General features: G+C 35.2%; 1 protein-coding gene across 1 annotated transcript; it reads left to right on the forward strand.

The window, feature by feature from the left end:
* The first annotated feature begins 1733 nt into the window (after positions 1 to 1733).
* LOC112572229 (protein draper-like) lies at positions 1734 to 17363 on the forward strand. The gene is made up of 17 exons (XM_025251802.1): positions 1734 to 1849; positions 5797 to 5937; positions 6465 to 6572; positions 7059 to 7178; positions 8178 to 8318; positions 8802 to 8882; positions 9428 to 9550; positions 9674 to 9814; positions 10092 to 10172; positions 11610 to 11732; positions 11856 to 11996; positions 12206 to 12286; positions 14777 to 14899; positions 15375 to 15491; positions 15747 to 15821; positions 16171 to 16293; positions 16512 to 17363. Exons 2-17 carry the CDS (start codon positions 5889 to 5891, stop codon positions 16604 to 16606), a joined length of 1722 nt encoding a protein of 573 aa, XP_025107587.1. The 5' UTR covers positions 1734 to 1849; positions 5797 to 5888; the 3' UTR covers positions 16607 to 17363.
* Positions 17364 to 17918: the final 555 nt, after the last annotated feature.

The raw sequence follows: 17918 nt of genomic DNA on the forward strand, positions 1-17918 counted from the left end.
CTGCTGTGTTTATGGAATCAATCATTTTCCTAATGTGTTCTTTCAGTTATTTACAATAAAAACAGAAGCAGCGTCTTTGACAGTTTCCATCTTTTATTTCTTTTCTGTCATTCGTTTTTTTTTCTTTCTATTTTCCACTCTCTTTACCTGTTTCTCCTGGAAATCACGCTTCGTACTTGCAAGACAGAAAGATTTAATGTAACTAACTGCCTTGCTCGCTATCCTTGTGTCGGTACAAAAATCTCTCCTGTATTCTCCTCTCTCTCTCTCTCTTATTCACTATTATCTTCTACCCAAAACCTTTCGTATATAAACCACTTGCATATACAGATAACGAAGTCGCGCGTTTCATTGCCAAAGCTCGGTGGGTGGCTTTCTTTATTTATGAGTCATACACTTACATCTGTCACATTAATGGCTGTGCTATATTTACTATCACCAGTACATAGTGCTGAATTTTACCCCGTTGCTCCTATGAGAGCAATAGAACTACTATACCAACCATTGAGATATCGATAAGAATTAATTACACCCAAGAGTTTACATGACATGTAAAACTTCAAATTATTCTCAGAACGAGGACCATTCGGTCTTGATACATTTACTGATTTACAGGTTATAAGCAGCACTCTAGCTGTAGTTCATAGTACTAGAAAGCGTGCATTGCAAATGGACAGGGAATTGCTATTAATTCGAGCTTAAAAATACCGCCAAGTGGTCGTTGATTTGGTGGACAATAGACCCATGATGTATTATGTAAACTTAGTCCTACCCATTTGGAAGTAAACTAATACAATAAATGTCAATGTTATTCTGACGCAGTATAATTCCTTTAGCTTAACCAGTTGTGGTATTGGTTTCTGAGGAAGGTTAGATAACAAAGGGAAGGAGATGGTAACCACTTTTACGAAAAGTTGTTCCCTCCTACGGTCAGGAGGCTTTCTTTTAACCTGTGAACGTCTAGTGATGTGCCTTGTACATGTCCTAAAATTGTAAACCACAACTGTTCAAACTGTTGCTAAAATTCAGAAACTGATTAGCAGTGGCTACACGTTAAATTGCAGGTACTGTAAAGCAATCTGATCTCCGGGAGGAGCCTTTTATTTGTTTGCTTGCATTATTATTAATTTATCGCGGATTGTTACTCTTTGTTTTGATATTTAGACAAATGAGTGTCGTAAAACGAAAAGATTAAATATTATAAAGTTAAATTATAACATGCTTCTTATACTCAATTCACTTTGTGTAGAAGAAGATACATTTCATCATCATCATGAGTAAATCATTTTTAGACATCTAGTTTAACACGATGTCTTAACAACTCTTTCGGTTTTCTGCCGTTCTACCTAAAACTAAAATAAAACAGACTGTGTGTTTGATTTGTGTGTGAGTAACCGTAACGGCACAAACTAAAGAAATGCATTATTAAAAAGACTTAAACTAAAAGAAAAAGATGATTACGACTAAAAACATTGTAACAGGTGTGTGAATCGTTGCTTGTCAAGCTTTTATTTATCAAACTACTTATTCCAATGACATTTTGAGACTCTTTTTTAATAAAGACAAATTATGGTAAAATACAGATTTAAATTTTGTCTTATAGCTCATTAAAATCGTCATTTTCTTAAGGAATACCCCGCATAAGCCGTGTGTCATAACCTGTACACACCTGTGTACACACTCAGAAACGCGGTTAAAATGTGTCGACAAGGGAGAGCACTACAAGAGAATGATATGAAGTGGCATTGTGTACTGTGATCGTACACGTGCAGAATTTTAACAGAATCTGAGGTGAAATTCGTTGTTGGAGATTTAAGTGACTTGATCTGATTTAGGATATCTGTACATTGTGAGTAAATCAAGAGTTTGACCTCAAATGTTTCTTTCTGTTTTTAACTTTACGAGTATAGGTAGTATCTTTTTAGGTTACATTCCTTAAGTTGACTGCGAGGCCTGCCAGTGCGTGAAGCAAAACAGTTCGTTTACGAAGTCTGCATATCCGTATGTATGATTACGTATTCATATTAAAATATTTATATATATACAGCGAGAAAGAAAATTATTGGTGTTAATGTAACGTGTGAAATGATTTATTTAAAATAATTTTATTTTTATTTGTGTAGGTCAACAATTATTACTCCAAATTCAGTACACAAGGGTACACAGTTTATTGACACTAGAGCAAATATCAGAGTAATACATTTATACAGCTGGCTTTAAATAGACAGCTTTTTCGTTGGAGCAATGGCATCTGAGCCTGAAGATCATCTGATTTAAAAGCCAGAAGTCAAAGTCTACTTCGTCCATTCCAGTGTTATAAATGGATTACTAATTAAAGGGTTATGGGAAGTATGACAGTCACGGAGAGCACCTCACTCTCTACCCATCAAAGGGTGATTTTTACCTGCAGATCTTTCAAACACTAAATATAAATATAACAGTCACTAGAAAAAGAACATTTAGTTCGCTTTAATGCAGTAAAATATGGCAAAATCAACTCTAAACGAATAAATGAATTATACGTTTTGGAGATTAACATTTATCGAGTATTTCTGTAAATGAAATTTAGGAAACACATCTTGAAGTAAAGAATAAGTGGCATAGAAAATAAAAAAGCATCATCAACAGCAACAAACAGTGTAAGGGACAAACTCGATGACCATAAGTAAGCTATACAAATAATTTTGTCACATGCACTCATACTCATTGAAATGATACAGACTTCTTACACAATTATATTTGTAATTTTTAAGTAATCAGCTGCCTCGATTTTTCTTAATGAACTTGTTAGTCCCAGAAGAAAGTTTGCATGACAGAAACTCGTTAATAAAATCATTATACCAAACGGTAACAATAAGTTTATTATTTGTAGAAAATAAATACATTAAAATATGATAATTTCACTACATGATGCAGAGTATTGTTTTTACTAATAACGAGCAGCATATTCTTATGTCATAAATGTGTCACCTGAGCTTGAGCTAGGGTTAATTACAAACCCTAATATTCACAATAATCACCTTATGAACCAGCATGGTTCTTAAAATTAGTTGTTTTTTCTTACATGTCGTTGTTAGATTTCAACTTTTTTTCAACCCGTCCTAAGCCACATTAATTTATAAACATACTACAGCAGAGTCTCGTAATCTGCACTCATCTATTTAGCTTAAATATTTCATAAAATGTGTATAAAAAAGACAATTATGATTCAATGATTTTGGTTTACACATTAATGTTGTGTTAAGATTCGATAATATCATCAATGTATTCTATGGAATATGTGACAATATTCTGTGCTGATAATGTGTCAATGCACACGAACTTATCAAGATAAACAAAGAATATTTACCTGATTGACAGAATTATTGATATCATCGACAATCTATCGGCTTTGCCTTAAGTATTTTTTTTCAAAGGATATAGCCTGCTTATTACTCAAACCTTCACTAAATAAATAAAAACATGGTCAAGATTTAGAAGATATTAGAAGAAATACATTTATTTTTACTTCAAAATTTTCTTAAATTATAATAATGTTATTAAAGAAAGTCATAAAAAATCCGAAACGTCTCGATACACGTTGCACGTAATATCTTCTACTCATATTTCAGTCGTAGCCATTTCTTGATGGCAACTAGGAGCATGCCATTAAGATCACAGGGGAGGGGTGAACATCTAAAACTGTAATAATCGACGACTTCGAATTGTACCTTCTAGCTGTCTGGCTTTTTTTGCCTAGTGTAAACGTTGGGTTTCAAATATTGCATGTACATACAATTACTTAACCAATTTAGTAGGAGTTTGATAACAAGTTTATAAAATATGTGCCATTTAAAACACTTAAAACAAGTGACCGTTTGAGACATCATGGAAAGAAATAACACTTTATTTTAAAAAGTAGAGCCCTGACATAGATGAAAATATGTTAGAATCAGATCGCCAGGAGCATAGATAGAGGGAAAAATTGAAGGAAGGGCGTACGCAAACTCACTTACATCAGAAAAGGACGGAGAAGAAGAAAAAGAAAAAAGAAGGAAAACAAAGAAAGAAAGATTTTTGAAGAAAGAGAAGGAGAGGAAGGTTTTGCCTCTTTAGCGCTGCTATCGAAAAGTTATTACTCCTTGAAGAGAACATGTTTACCCCTAGCAATGCTCATGACCTCTTCAGCTCCAACTGAATGGGGGGCTGCTTTATCTCTCACTTTCCAGATTTTGTATGACAGTAGTAAAGAGTATTTATGTGGCAGACACAGCTATAAACACTGTGGTCGAGACAAAGCTTAGTATAGTTCAAGAGGTTTCCGCAATGGTCTTGCCTTCCTCAGGGTTGTTGTGGGGATTTCTCTAAGATAACACTTCTTGAGTCTACGTACTAACCCCAGAAAAAGTGATCATATATTACAAGTTTGTGGCAAAGAAGCTATAAACAAGTAATTGCTTCTGTTACACTTGTATACTGCTGAAAATGGTCTGGAAGATTTTGCAACAGAACTCTACGATTAAAATAATTATTGACGCATTTGCTTTATGAATACACAACAAAAGAATACGGTATGACGCTATGAAACGCATCCAAAATAGTACCCAGTCAGAAAAGATTGAAAATTGTTTCCAATAAGATGAAATTTAAAGTAACAAACTAAGAAGATTTTTCCGTAGCAAAGACTGGTATATATTAATGTATCTATAAATCCAAACTTTATTATATTACTTTAAAAGTGTAACTGAAACATGTTGATGTCATTGTTTTGCCGTGATTCTGTTCTCATATAGGAATGTCCATGAATTTGTCAAACTTGTTTGTCAACAAAAGCGTGTCGGTGTTGCTGTCTTCCTGCTTAGTGATGCATGTATTGTGGGTATCACGAGAACATAAGTGATATACTAGAAACAGTAGCCCACACTGAGTTCATCCCACTTAAAGTATCTTTACAGATCCTTACTATGCACAACAAAGCTAGAAATATACGATACAGATACCTCTTCCCCCAAAATACTTTAATAGCTAATTGTTATAATTTTTATCATTAAGATTATATTGATACTTAAAACTAAGACTTCACTATTTTATCTCACAAAAGGTGTCTGTTACAGCGATGTTAAAAGTGCAGTATACATTTATACTTTACTTCTCAAAAATGCTGTATCACTATATAGATAGACAAATGACAAATGAAAAATCTTTATTTACGAACGTAACAGAATAAATAAAGTACATTTAATTTACATTTATATTCCGATTGAAGTAGAGCAAATGCATTATTACAAATCAAATGCATTAAAGTCACAAAAAATAGAAAATGTAGCAAGAGCTTTTTTGATTTGTTAATTAGCATGAATTAATTTTTTTAACTAATCAGTAACAAGTACAGCCTTCAATTGTACAATGTCGGTAATAGGTGTAGAAAGATAAATAGAAAAATCAGGGGTAACAGGAGATATACAGATTGCAATTTAGAATTTTGTTTATGACAAAGAAATATTATTTTTTGCTCGATGCACATTGGGATAAGTTGTTACCTTTTATTTCTTTGCTCAATAAGCATATTGTTTTGTTTCCTAAGCCTTTAGTAGATTAATTTCCTAACTACCATGCACTTCATTGCAGGAAGTACTCACAACAATAAAGCTACAGTGATCATGACTGGACAAGAGCTTTGGACTGTATTTCCCTATATGACTCATATACTGAGTCAGTCTTCTTAACCTGCCAAATGATTGAAATGTTCTCTAAAAGCTCGACCAGTTTTAAAAAGTGTCCCCAGTTCTAGACTTGTTTTAACACGTTTGTTGCTAGGGTGGACTGGAATAAAAGGTGGGTGGATTCCGAAATACAGTCAGTGAGCAACGGGTGACTCCAGCTGATACAGACTCGCCACCAGATACAACATGGGTTTGCTGCTGCTTTCAACTACCTTTTTATATCTTCTTGTGATCGGTAATAACATTTGGTATTTGATTTATTCCAATAATTTTAGAATATGTTATTTCGATATTTACTAATATCTTTATGATTTTTTTACTTATTATATGCATCTTTTATTTAGAAAGGACTGCACAACATTTTCAAGAACCTTCTTTTCTAATATTTGTCTAATATTAACTGTCTTTGGAATTTGTTTATTTTTTTATAAGTGTACCAGGCAAAAATCTATTATAATACTCTCCCTGTAGTAAACTGGACAATGAAATTAAACATCTTGCATAACTTTGTTCCTGCTGTGGGTTTTTTGTTAAAAGTATAATATTTTAATTTTTTTTTTGACTGACAAGTTAGTTTTAATTTATAATTAACAAAATATGATTCCTTGTCTTCTTTACTCTTGCTTTCTACCTTCTTTTTTTCCTAAATTCGTTCACACTTTTTAATTAATATTCATTCATTCTGCTTGTTCTACTTATTTGTTTTTTAGAATTCTATTCATTTTAACTAGAGAGTGAGAGAGTAACAATTTTTTCGTACAGATGCTACATTTGCGGCCAAAGTTCCTGCTGGCTCCGAGTGTCCTGAGAGCAGCAGTGGCAACACCTGTGACGATGATACAGTGTGCGATAAAGTGCATGGAAAATGCTGCAAGTGTTTTATTTTGTTGTGAAAATATGGCACTGTATAATACAAGCCAATGAAATACAGAGATTTACAAATTAACTATTTTAGCACTTTTACAAATAGAGCTTTTGATAAAGTTAACACAGAGAAAATCAGTAGAGAAGACTAATTACAATCACTAGATTAACAGTCACCTAGCATAAGAGGAAGGCATACTGTTGCATCTTAGCTTTCTTTTCGTTTGATCTGTTTAAGGCCTTGACATTTTCATAAAACCATGTTGAAATAAATATATTTTGTTTCTAAAGAAGGTCACTGATTTCATATTTGTTTTTGGGGTGTGCAGAATTAGAACGACTAAGAAATGTTTTGGATATAGCAGCTAAGAAAGTTTTTTTAAAAACACTAGATCACATCGTACACTAACAAAAAGCGAATTTATTCGCCTTTAAAACGAAAGCACGTTGAGGGCCAGTTAAAATGTTTCAATGGTTTTAAAACCTTTTCAGTGCTGAAGGTAGGCAAGGCCTGTACCGGAACAAATCAACATAACTGTGTTTTCGGGGCATCCTGTGGAGCTACTAACTGTGAATGTGGTGCTGGTTATACAGAGAAAAGCGAGATTTGTGGTGAGAACATTTTAAATTACAAAAAAAAACAAAACAACAAAAAACAAAAAAAACAAACAAACAACAAAATCACATTGCAACATTAGTGTTATTTATGTCTGCGTTTTTGTGAATTAGAATTGACTTTAAAAGGAATAGCTAGATCGTCCGAAAGGGGATTTTCGTCTCAGTCGTCTTTTCTTGGTTGTAAAAGTCTCCTGCTTCCTGTTAACAGTGTTGCTTTGTTTTGTTTGTTATGATTGTTATACCTATATTTCAAGACTATGCGATACGAGATCAAACTAAACAAATTGGTAGTAATAAATAATACAAAAATAATAGGCTTAAGGTCGTGACTATAAATAATAACAATTGAAACAGAAAGAGATTTCCTGTGAAGACGACTAAAACATCTAAGAAAAGAAAACTTACGTGTTTTTGCAATGGTCAGAGAGGAAGAGATGTTGTATAATAGACATAAGGATAGCGTGTGAAAATGTCCATCTACATGTGTTTGCGTTCTACAGAGAAAAAGCAATATAGTGTAAGAAAAAAGAGTAATACTTTGCAAAAGAAAGTATGTGTGCTAAATTTAGTCTAGCCTTCCCTTGTTCAATGGCAGACGAGGCTCTCAAGTTCTATAGTTTGCAATTCTATGCATATCCTATTGTTTGTGTGGAGTAACCTCTGCTTTACTTTATCTTGTGTTTGTAACAATCCATAAGCTACCATGAAAAAAAATTGCAGCATGCAAAAACTAGTTAAAGTTGACTTAATGCAAACTAAGCTTTAATTATTTAGTTGCGTTGATGAAGATTCTCACATAATATTAAAAGTTAGGAATCTATGTTTGGAGTTTATATCACACTCAATTTCAGTCAGAAATATTCCTTTCAGCTTTGCTTTTATATTGCCTTTTACGCTGCATGATTTCATATCCTATTACCATTCCTGTCAAACTGTTCCTTGATGTATACCTTATCTTTTGATTTGCTCTGGAAAGTAATCTGTTTGTTTTAGCACCACAACACAGTGGAACTGTTGGCTTTGACTGTTCGACAAATGCAGCTCTATGTACCACTCCTAATTCAGAATGTAGTGATCAGGGAGCCTGCAAATGCAAGACTGGATTTGTGATTAATATAGCCGATGGACAGTGTGGTGAGTAGTACAAAGTACCAATCAGTGCGTGCACGCACACCCACACACACGCGCGCGCGTTCAGATACGCACACACACGCGTACAGCCACACACACATTTATTTTGTATAGACAAGCATACTCACAAACGTGAATTACAACCTCTGTATGAACATACCCGGCTTAAAGAAGAGCGATAGTTATTAAAAAAACAGAAAGAGACAAAGCATTCGACAAACAGATCAACGATTTGACAAATAGTTTAAAGAACAGCTTTATTATTGTAACTTTTATACCATGATAAAGCTGTGAGACTATCATATGAAACAGACAAATATGTACTAAAATAGAATAATAAAATAGAATAAGGGAAACACATTTGCTCACCTAAAAACTGTTTTCAGAAGAGAGACGACCATAAAGACAAAGATGCATACGATCCAGTATAATGACAGACAATAAATCACGAAAAGAGACTCCTCACCTTATAAAATGTATTTACAGACCACGATGTGGGAACACCTTGCACTACAGGAGACACATGTGTGGCCGCTTCTGTCTGCGACAACGTTGCAGAAAAATGCTGTAAATATCTTTCTTATTAAATTTTTAAGAGGCATTTGTATCTAGTAGTTAGTATTTAATTACTAACAGTGAAAACAACTCAAAAGAATATTAAATCATATAACAGTGTTCCAATATTTTCCTTGTGATAAAATCAATATTTAAATAATTTTTAAATATTGTTTGCGAATACGTTGTTAGAACATGCTGTACATATAACACTTAACTTCCATTTTATGAATTCCAGTGTAAAGAAGGATGTAGGTAAAGACTCACCAGAAATAACTGTTTATTAAATGACATTTTGTATAATAGGAAACAAGATACCCAAAAGGTACATTATCAATTGCATTGCTTTAGTATATAATCTAAATTGAATTGTCTATTATACGTCTATACAGAAAACAAAGTACGAAATTGCTAACCATAAGTGAAAACAGACAAATATATATATATATGTGTGTATTAAAATAAGTTACAAAGTCATCGCAGTTTATAAGAAGTAACTTTATACAGAAAATTAATTTGTCACATTTTATTACCAACTATATATATATATATTTCAGTGCTCAAGGCTGATCAGTCATGTACAGCAGAAAACGAAAAGAACTGTGTTTCTGGAGCATCTTGCCAAGCAAATGGCTGCACATGCGGAGCTGGCTACACAACACACACTGATAAAACTTGTAGTAAGGACGGTTACAGATGCATTTGTTCACTGTGAATCAGGGTGTCTTGTGTGTGGTGGTGGGAGCAGGGTATCGAGGACAACTGTTCTTTCTGCTGCCCTAACAACTGTTTTGTTGTTTTAGCACCTAAGACACCTGGAACCGTTGGCTTTGATTGCACATCTAACGATGATTTATGCACAACTGCCAATTCTGAGTGCAGCAGCCTGAAAGCCTGCAAATGCAAGGATGGATTTCTGCTAAACATTGCAAATGGACAGTGTGGTGAGTGTAAACACATGCTAACACATATTCGCTTGAGGGTAATAGTTACAGACATATGGTTGCTCGAGCTTAGTAACAAACAAGCACAAGGCGGCAAACAGAAAAATATGTACTTAAATAGAATATTATAAAAAAGATTGAGGGAAGCACATTTGTCCATTCAAAAACTCTATTAAGAAGAGAGACGATGATAAAGTCAAGAGGGTATACAATTCAGTAAATGGACAGATGGCCAATCATAAAAATACCTTACATTGTAATATAAATGTGTTTTCAGACGGCAATGTGGGTACACCTTGTACTACGGGAGACACGTGTGTGGCCTCTTCTGTCTGCGACAACGTTGCGGAGAAATGCTGTAATTATAGTTGTCTTAATTTTTAAAAAGTATTTGTATTCAGAAGTTGGTATATTATTATTAGTAGTAGTAACTACTAAATCGTATAAGAGTTTTTCCGAGTTTTGTCAGCTCATAAAATTAATGCTCAAATAATTTTGAAATGTTGTTCTCGAAAACGTTGCTAGAACATGCTGTAAATATGACATTTAAATTCAATTTTATGAATTAAAGCGTAAACAAGGATGCTTGTAAAGGCTCACCACAAACTGCTGTTAAATAATTAATATTTCTTTACTATAGGAAACAATGATTCGAGATATTGAACGGAGACAATATCAATTGCATTGCTGTAGTACAGTCAGACCTCGAAAAGTCGACCTTCCCTAAGTCGAAAACCTCCCTATATCGAATTAATTGTTAGTTGCCGGCCAAATACCTTCGCCTCTTACGCCATTTTCCCTAACTCCAAAACTCCGTAAGTCGATTTTTTTTCGGGTCCTTTTGAGTTCGACTTATCGAGGTATGTCTGTATATCCTCTAAATTCAGTTGTCTATTATAAGTCTATACAGAAACAAAATATGAAACTGCTGACCATTAGGCAATATATATATAAATCAAAAATACGTTACAAAGTCCTCTAAGTGTCTAATAAGTAACTTTCCCAGCAACCTAATAAAAGAACTGTTTATTGAATAAAACACTCTGTTTTAATAACGCTTAAAGGTTAGACCATACATTAGTAGCTGCATAAGAACAGATGTAATAGTGTTTACAAGTATAGGATGGTGAGAAAAGGAAGAGTAATTGGTCTTTTACGCACAGTCAGCAACTAAGTCTACATCACGGAAAAGCAGCTTGTCATGAAAACAGCTGCTTCATGCAAAAAAAGAACAGTATGTTTGAGGCGGGAACTGAACCCACGATGGTAAACTCTTACAGCATGAGTGACAGACACTAACTCTTGTGCTAACGGACAGTCAGTCTGTGATGGGATCAAGTGACTGGATGTCCACAGTAAATAAAACAACCCCAAATAACAGATAACAAATGTATCAAGAAGGGGCAAGAAGAGAGTGTATTACACGCTATTCTACACTAAAACTTCGATTAAAAGCATAATACATACTCAAAGACCTAAACTGATGAGGCCAAATAGCTGCAATCGCAGGCAGGTTAACACACACACACAACAAAGCACTATCCTCTAATAACTGTAAAATAGTTTGTGTTGTTTATCCTTTATTTATTTCTCTTTTTCCGCTTTGATGTTTGATTTCTTCGGTTTCGTTATTTTACCTCGCGGTAATTAACATTAATCTAAAACTCTGATGTTACAAGGAATACCTTCCAGATATTAGTAAACGTTACAAGAACAACACTATTAAAACTTTTAAAAATAAATGTCAAATTAATTTGTCACATTTTATTACCAACTATATATATATATATTTCAGTGCTCAAGGCTGATCAGTCATGTACAGCAGAAAACGAAAAGAACTGTGTTTCTGGAGCATCTTGCCAAGCAAATGGCTGCACATGCGGAGCTGGCTACACAACACACACTGATAAAACTTGTAGTAAGGACGGTTACAGATGCATTTGTTCACGGTGAATCAGGGTGTCTTGTGTGTGGTGGTGGGAGCAGGGTATCGAGGACAACTGTACTTTCTGCTGCCCTAACAACTGTTTTGTTGTTTTAGCACCTAAGACACCTGGAACTGTTGGCTTTGATTGCACATCTGGTGTGAGTGTATGCACAACTGCCAATTCTGAGTGCAGCAGCCTGAAAGCCTGCAAATGCCAGAATGGATTTCTGCTAAACATTACAAATGGACAGTGTGGTGAGTGTAAATAAGCACAAGGACGGCAAACAGAAAAATATGTACTTAAATAGAATATTATAAAGTAGACTGAGGGAAGCACATTTGTCCATTCAAAATCTCTATTAAGAAGAGAGACGATGATAAAGTCAATAGGGTATACAATCCAGTAAATGGACAGATGGCCAATCATAAAAAATCCCTATATTATAACATAAATGTATTTACAGACCACGATGTGGGAACACCTTGCACTCCAGGAGACACGTGTGTGGCCTCTTCTGTCTGCGACAACGTTGCGGGAAAATGCTGTAAATATATTATTTGTTAAAGTTTTAGCAAGTTTTTATTAAAACGTATGTTCCATTTATTATTAAGAGTGATAACTACTGATAAAAAGAGTATTAACTCATATAACACTTTTGTAATTGGGGTCTGATTAGAAAGTTTATCTTAAAATATATTGAAATACTGAGCGTAGCCAAAACATGGCGATAAGTCGACAGATATCTTTACCAGTTTTTCAATCAAAACCAGAGGAAGATGTTTTTACATGGTAACAAGTTATCTGGACAACACTTGTAGATACGACCGTATCCTATTTAATAACTTTTTAATGTCAACTGGTACAGTACACTCTTGTACACTGGGATTACCAATTGTTACCGCATTGCAATGTTTTATGCCAAACGTGGCTCCGGGAAACCAGGCTCGTGGATGAGCTGTTAGGCTTAACTCCTGCTTACCGACGTCAACGTAATCCTGTAGGAGAACCACAAATACAATAATCACACGTCAATCACAGTTTTCTCAGGTAGTGGAAGTCCTTTCTCAGGTAGTGCGTCTTCTCATAGGTAGTGCACGCCCTCTCATAGGTAGTTCAAGTCCAGGTCACGTAGCCCTTTGATTTCCACGGCGACAGCAGGCAGTCCTGACAGTTCCTCGTCACTGACTCGCCTTCTTGCTCAAGGTTCTCTAACCCAAGTGTCCTTCCTCCCGAGTCTTGTCCTCTTCCCGGTCTCGGGGTACAATTAAAGTCGGTCTCTGATATGCTGAAGTTGCTTTGACTGCTGACCATTTGCTCCGTCCACCCTCCTAAAGTCATGCCGAGAAGTGTTTGGCAAGATTCCCGTTTCCCTATTTCACTTTGTATAATTGCACATACACATACAACCAGGGATACCATTGGTCACTCATTCATCATCCAATCATCAAATATCTAACACTGACAAGAAGGATACCACCTCTATTGACCCTCTGCCCCGGCTACAAGTGGCGTTGTGGACAGGGATGTAATCCCCCTCCACGTCTGAGCCTAATAGGTCCTGGTAGACTTGTGTGGGACTCCTAAGGTGTCACTCTCTCCCCCGACGTCATTGACTCCTTTGCCTGCCGGCTGGTCACACCAGCAGTTGCCTCACGAAAGACCTGTACTCTTCTACCCCATAAACACTTCTACGCTGTCACACACCCCTCTTTTCTTGCATAAGGATTTTCAGGATTGTCAGCAAGAGACCCTAGACACTAATCTTCGTGATTGTTACTTTCCTATTAAGGTTACCACATGACATAATTATAGGAGCCTCACAGGGATGTGTCTTGTTTCTTGTTCTAATCTCTTTTTACGCCATAAATGTCTGAACAGATTTGTGCTAGTGTGCCCCGCTGTTGATTTACTTTGCGGACGATAAGGTGTGACCGCTAGTCTCAGAATAAGAATAAAATTTGTAGTATGAGAAAAGCTAGACGCTTCTAATATTAAAGAATTCTTCCTTAATAGTAGCAATCTGTCTCTACTTCTGTATTCATTGGCAAGAAGACGGTAGAACAGGTACAGCATGATAGGTAGCACTTCACAATGCTAAACAATAATCCTTACATGAAAATACTAGCATTGTTTCCAGAAAGGTACTTTAGAACCTGTTCCTGCTGAGAAAACGAAAACTTTGGGGTGAGCAACTGTCCTTCGGAGAGCGTTTTAACATTTAATATGTTTGTGTTGCTTGGCTTTCTTTCTATGAAGGGTGAAGCTTGCTTTATGAGGGTGATGAAGACTGCCAGTAATATCATTTGCAATCTATGGAGGCCACTAAATGATCTATTTATCAGGAATGTCAGGTTAAAAGCTGTAAGCATCATCATAGACCCTTCTTAACCACGATACCACTTTATACTTTGCTATAGATGGGAACAATTGCTCTCCAATAAGAGTGATTTTGAAGTTTTAATCAACTGCAATAGCATTAATCACAAACCCAATACTAATCATGGTGAGTCTCTGACCATCGTCGATGATGTGCGTGTGTATGGAGAGAAAGGTGTAAGGCGTTACCATTTTTTTTTTAATAATTATTTCTGCTTATCACACAATACACTTGTGATTGTATTTTTGTGAAGACTTTTTCATTATGACATGCAAAGGGAAAAATGTTATTCTGCATGTCTAAGAAAGCTTATAGAAGACAATATTCATTTCCGAATTTCTATAGCCTTCACTGAAAATGTATTTTGTGCTGGGTTGGCTACTCGCAGCAGGTCCAAACGTTTGTGAACTGGCGACGTTCTACTTTGGATTGCATTTTTAACATTGGGTATGTGTTTCGATCTTTATATAAAACACACAAGAAGAACTGCAAAAACCTGACAAACGAACAATATAAGAATATTTTGTGTTCCCTTGCGGTGTCTGCGCCTGCTCTGTCGACGAAACTAGCGATTACTTTTATTTGTATACTTCTTCTGTCTACATACTCACGGAGCAAGATATCCACAAACCACGTTATTTTATTATATTGTTTCAGCAATAATCCACGGGGAGTCATGTCCTACTGGTAGTGACAAGTGCGTGTCCAACGCTGCATGTGTTGATAATGTCTGTAAATGCGATGCAACCAAAGCGATTTCTTCTACTGCAGGCTTGTGCCGTAAGTTGTTCTCGTTTTCGTCTTCTTAAATATGATTTCATTTTAACGACAGAGTTAGGATGGTCAGGTCTGTAAAATATATCATAATATCTTCATTTTTTTGAAAACTCTCAAACAAGACACGCAAGGCATGCTCTCATACAAATATGTCACACATAGCTCAATTCAATCACACTCGTGTGAAAATGTTTTTGTTATTATGAACTTAATGAAATATTCAGCTCCCCGTTTATGTGAAAGAAATTCTTAAATAAACTGAGTCGAGAATTTTAATATAATAATATTATTATTATCATTCCTCGTAATAAAGTCGCAGATAAGAGTATTTGACTAAGAAGAGGATCACTTACAAACTAAGACTTGCTTGAAATACACAAGTAACTAAACGATTACCTATGATTGTTTTGTGTGTGTATTATAATATGCAAGAATAAAAATATATAGTATATCACAATATAACAAATATATATTTCAGTGCTTAAGACAGGTCAGGCCTGTACTGTGAAGAGCTACTGTGTTGTCGGTGCAACATGCAAGTCAACGTGTCAATGCTCCAACGACTTTGCGGAAAACGCTGCTACGAAGCTGTGCGGTATGATATATTTGAAGTTTAGACTGCAAAAAAAAAAGAAGACAAAGAGAGATACAAAAGAAGAGAAAAAGAAAAGTCACTGAAAGAGAGAGAAAACAGATATTCATTGATTTTATAATTTCACTTTGACTATGAAGGAGAATAAAAAGATGGAAAATACACAATAATATCAAGACTAAAATGGAAAAACCCAAGGTAATAAAGCAGGAAATAAGGAAGGAAATACGTGACCCATAACTTTTTTTTCTGCTACAGAAGCCAAGGCTGGAACTGCTTGTTCGTCAGATGTCCCCTGTGTCGGATCCACCGTTTGCGAGTCAGGAAAATGTTGTAAGTTTGTTTGTACATTACCTGAATTCATAGAACGGCTTGTCAAGCCCAGGAGAACCTTTTAACAGCAAGTAATGTTATAATAATATTATACTTACAATCTTTATTGCGCAGTGTCTTCAGTTATTCGAAATTTGTTGTTTTGATGTAATGAACCAAAACTTTGATATAAAGAGCTAATGTCTTACTCAGAAATAAATAAACCATGTTGCCTGGATACACATTACCGTGAACTTTTGTATGTGCTCTGTAAGCAATGTTGAAGAATTTGGCATAGCTGTCTGCCTCCTCATACATATCGTTGGAAGGAATGAGTACATTATCTGGATACTACGCCTGCTTGTTTCAGTGATAAAACACGGATCATCATGCGCAGATAATCTCAACAATTGTGTGCCACATGCTGCATGTGTTTCGGATGTTTGCCAGTGTGATGTCAGCACAACGGTCGCAGCCCCCTCCGGCTTGTGCAGTACGCTTTGCTAATGTCATTGATATTTATCACTAAACTTATTGCACATAGTCTATATTTTTTTATAGTTATGATTTTTTACTTTTTCTTTCTCGGGCGAGACAGAAACTAAGATAGTAATGGGTAGGCGTCAGTTTGAAATTGTACTTGTTTCATTGCTCTCTCTCTCTCACTCTCTCACTCACTCACTCACTCAGAACTTGTATTGATATTTCCAGCTCTTAAGAATGAGGGGAGTAATTCAGCAAAAATTTCCTTCTGGTTGTTGATTGCGGCGTTGGTGTCCCTATCTCTTGCTGACTATTTGATGTAACGCCTCTTCAAAGTCGACTTCTTGACAAGAAACCGCATCCGTAGAGGACTGAGCATATCGTCTTTTTCTGTGAACAGAACTACAATCTTAACACCCTTCACGATTTTCTCAATGTCTGTGGTAGTCAACATTGATTAAAGTGTCTCGTCTAAATTAGGAAGTAATAAACTTTTGTTTAGTCCGATTTATTTTAATTACCGAAGTCTTCAGACATCTTTCTGATCTGCGTACTGAACTACTTTCATCAATCTTCTTGAACAGCCTTTTCAATATTAATTAAAAAGCGCTGTAAAATAATAAACTTATCTTTCCCATGAAATAACTTTACCGAAGATCGGAGAGATTTATCAGAAACACTCTATATTAATCATACTTTTTGAAATAATACAGATAACTCTTTAGCAATTGATTTGTGCAAATGGTTTTGCACACAAATGATGTCATTCTTTCTCGTGGCCTCATCAGTCAAAATGAGTAAAATCTTTCTTTTATCCCCGTTTTTTAGCGCTTTTGTTCTCCCATTTTGACAGAGGATCCATGGCATCCAGCACATGGGGAAAAATGAGGTCACCTGGCTAGGTCTGAGTATCTTTGTGTTTGACAGGCCACGTGCACAAATCATTTCAATCAATTCAACTACACGAAATGAATAAAGACCTTAAATCAGTAATTTATAACCACAATGTCAATGTGACATATCATAATTATGTAAGAATATATTCTCCATTTATATATATATTTAAGAAAACTACAAATAAAAGTGTTATGTGAATCCTTTCATGATCTCTGCTGTTGTTTACTGCTTTTGTATTGAATACTGAAACCTGTAGTTTTTATGGCATTATGCATTTACTATTTCTTTCTGAGGAACACCAGAGAATCGGCAAAATGTCTCACTTCCATGACTTCCATAAAACATTTTTAAAGTCTAACCTTATCAGAGAAAATCAAAGATTTTATAACTTTTATGTTAACGCGCACATACTTAAGGAAAAAATTCACATCAACACATGGGCAAATATCTAAATACAGCTGAGCATTAAAACAACAATAAAGAAAAAAGTTTGCAAACATGTAAGTGATGTGTACCACACACAGTTCAAAGCACTTTCCGAGAGAGTTAAAGCTTTAGATATTGCTGCTCGCCGACCATTAGACTGATTTTTTTTTTGGTCAGAAACAGTCTAGAATTTATCTTGCCATTTATATTTATCCGTTTTAACATTCATAACTATAAATTTTCATAGAATGTGTAATCCCAGTTTCTTAAAGTCAGTTCGGACACTTTCATGCTGGAGAAGTGTTTTTGACT

This window comes from Pomacea canaliculata, linkage group LG9, assembly GCF_003073045.1.
Source record: "Pomacea canaliculata isolate SZHN2017 linkage group LG9, ASM307304v1, whole genome shotgun sequence".
In the NCBI taxonomy this organism is placed as follows: Eukaryota; Metazoa; Mollusca; class Gastropoda; order Architaenioglossa; family Ampullariidae; genus Pomacea; species Pomacea canaliculata.